The following is a 3,212-nucleotide window of genomic DNA, read 5'->3' as shown; positions in this document are numbered from 1 at the left end:
ATAGAATAGTATATAGAATAAAATAAAATGTAGAAAATATAGAAATAAAATAAAACAGAATAGAAGACACAAATATAAGTAAATACCATATATGCACAGTTCTAGTTCTAGAGAGTCATTTATAGGGCTAGAATTTGTTGATATTCATCACCCAAAGCATAGAATATACTCAAATAACAATGAAAAGAAAAAGAAAAAAATAATAAGACGAGCCATGAGGATTAGGAAGACGGAGAAAGGCGAAACACAGCTTGTTCTCAGATTCATAGCAGAATCACGCAGTGACTGAACATCACATGAGAGAGCTTGGAGTCTTGGAAACAGCGTGTGGGCTCTGCGCCACTTTCCAGGGCCTGTTCTTGGAGTACCAGCTGCAAAGGTGCCTCCTTTGCCCCATCCCTCCTCCTTGCCCACATAATGTCCAAAATCAACATGTGTTGCTTTGAAAACTACAATGACCTAGAAGATAAAATATACCTGCAGAAGGTCTTTGCACATGAGAAGGGCGCTAGCTTATCAGAGTTATGATCAACTGACACAACATATTTGAAATTCATTATATGATTAATTAGATCTGATTTCATTTATTTGCCAATTTTATTATGCTATTTAACACATATTGACTTGTAGGAATAATACATAAGATACTGATTATTTATTTTATTTATTGAGCATAAATCTTCACAGCTTGCTAGCTCTCCATCATATTTTATTTGTTTAGAATGATATATTTTGAACTACGTCTTTTTTTGTTATGAGGCTCAAACCTATGGTCTTGTACATCCAAACCATGCAGTTTATCAAGATTTCTTATTCATTTTTGCTTTTGTTTTTGTTCCTTTTCTATTATCAGAACCTGATGTAGTTTAGGCTGGTCATAAGCTCCTAACCCTCTTGCCCCAGCCTTGTCCTAGTATTACAGGAGCACACCACCATGCTGAATTAACAAGTCAGCTCAGCCTACCCTGGGCCTGTGGTGCTGGGGATCGAACCTTGGTCCCTGCACTTTTGCCTAAGCTTGCCTAAGCAGGCGCTTTAGACCACTGAGCTATCTCGCCAGCCCATCTTATTTTTTTTTTTAAGTTAAATATGTCACTCTGGTTTGCACAGTCAAATGTATAAATAGGCTTAAAGATAATTAGAGAAATATTAAAAGTGTCTTAGATAAAGAAATGACTCAAAGTAGCATCAGTCTCAAACAAAATAAAACAAAGCAGGGTATAGAGACTGGAACAATGTTTCAGAATTAATACAGTGAATAATTTTTAATGAAGATTTTTTTTTACTCATCTGAACTATCAACTAGATTTTTGGAATAAACAAATTTCAGGTTACTAAGAAATGAAAGAATATTTTGTACATACTGAAAAATTCTGGAGGAGACATTTCTCAAGGGTGGCAAAATGGAGTAAGATAAAAGACAATCTGGGATATAGACAAAGATGTTGTGGGAAGTCTCAGGCTGATCACCACACAGTAGTTGTAGAAAACAAGCAGCATGGACTGGGAGAAACAGATGGCTAACAGGCAGATGCTCTAGATCAGAAACTTTATTTAATTTTTTATTTTTATTTTTTCTATATTTTTAGGAAAGGGTCTACAGTGTGTTCAGGGTCTCACTACGTAGATCGGTCTCATAGTGACTCTCCTGTTTACAGCCTCCCAAGAGCTGGGATCACAGGTGAGTACCACCACGCCCAGTCTCATTCCCTGCCTCAGTGCTCCCCAGGGGCGGGGCTGGCACGGCAGGCCCGGGGATCGAACCCCTGGCCCCTGCGCATGCTTGCAGGTGCTTTAATCCGCTGAGCTATTTGGCCGGCCCTAGATCAGAAACTTACAAATGTTATAGAATATATGTTGAACATTTAGAAACAAAATAGTGCAAAAGTTTTGTTTAATTGATCAAAATCTTCGGACTTCATTTCACAAGTAGAAATGAACAACTCAAAAGTAATATTTAAAAGTCAAAAGAAAAAATAATCATGCTTTGCTATTTTCTGTAGCAGTGCATATTAATGTGAATACTTCTGGTCTGAAAAACAATTTACATATTAGAGAATGGAAAAATATATAAATTCAGATACAGCCAGAAAAATATATCCTAGATGTATATCTACAGGTCTAATAATATGTTCATTATCATTATATAATATTCATAGTGATATGTTCAAGGAACTGGCATACACATATGAAATTGTTTAGACAAATCCAAAAAGCCACTAGGAAGTACAGCACAGGCTGGAAAAGCTAGAGCTCCATAGCACTATGAACTCTTTTTCAAGAAAGCCCTAAAAGGTCTTCAACTGATTCAAATAAGGCTCGCTCCACCCATGGTAGGCACATGGTCCTGGGAGGTAGGCTACAAGTACATCTCAACAAGTCAATGCTTATGAGATTCCACCATAGCTTTTGTTTATTTTGATGTGATACCTTCTAATTTCTAGTTCAAGGTGGCTTTGTGAGTAAGCCTGCCACAGAATGATGCATTGACTAAGCATGAATATGTCTTAAATGTTTAGTCTTAAAGATGTGTAGCTTTGTATCTATGACTAGGATAAGATTTCTTCTTGATAAATGTTTCTTTTGCAATGCTCACGCAACTGATCTGCATTCTGTCACTATGTTTTCTGAGCTTTGCTTAAATTTTGCCTTCCAGCTCCATCCATTCTGCTGTGTCAGAAAGTATTTTTCTTTAAGACTAACACTCCATGGTGCTCTTTTCGAACTGAGTTTCATACAGGATGATTTTTTCCTCATCCATTCACCTGATTCTAGAGATACAGGCTGATTTCCATACATTAGTTTTTCCAAATAGTGCCACAATAAACATGGACCTACAGATTTCTCTTTGATATGTTGGCTTTGTTTCTTTTGCATATATATCCAGGAGTGGCACAGTTCTATATTTAATTGAGAAAGCTTCATATTTTTGTTCCTAGTCGTTGAATCAATTTCCATTCCTATAAGTAGTGTACAAGAGTTTTTCATTTTCTGTATGTTCACCAGTATTTCTTAATTTTTATCCTTTTGATAATAGCTACTCCAATTTCAGAGAGAAGGTAGCTCATTGTAGTTTTGGTTTGCATTTCTCTGATATCTAGTGATCTTGAGCACTCTTTTTCACGAACTAGACACTTATTTCTTTATTTCAGAAGTGTCTATTCGGGTCATTTGCCCATATTTTGAAAATTTGATTACTTGTTTTCGTATGC

General features: G+C 36.3%; 1 protein-coding gene across 1 annotated transcript in view; it reads left to right on the top strand.

Moving 5' to 3' along the window:
* The window catches only part of LOC101579170 (HORMA domain-containing protein 2-like), an 8,522-nt gene extending 5,576 nt beyond the window's left edge, over window positions 1–2,946 (top strand). The window contains exon 4 of the mRNA XM_004634177.1: window positions 2,920–2,946. Within this exon, the coding sequence (XP_004634234.1) occupies window positions 2,920–2,946 (27 nt within the window). The remainder of the gene's footprint in view (window positions 1–2,919) is intronic.
* The last annotated feature ends 266 nt before the right edge of the window (window positions 2,947–3,212 follow it).

Source organism: Octodon degus, unplaced genomic scaffold, assembly GCF_000260255.1.
Source record: "Octodon degus isolate 3935 unplaced genomic scaffold, OctDeg1.0 scaffold00058, whole genome shotgun sequence".
NCBI lineage: Eukaryota > Metazoa > Chordata > Mammalia > Rodentia > Octodontidae > Octodon > Octodon degus.
Note: the sequence above shows the minus strand (reverse complement) of the source record. Positions and strands in the feature narration are given on the sequence as shown.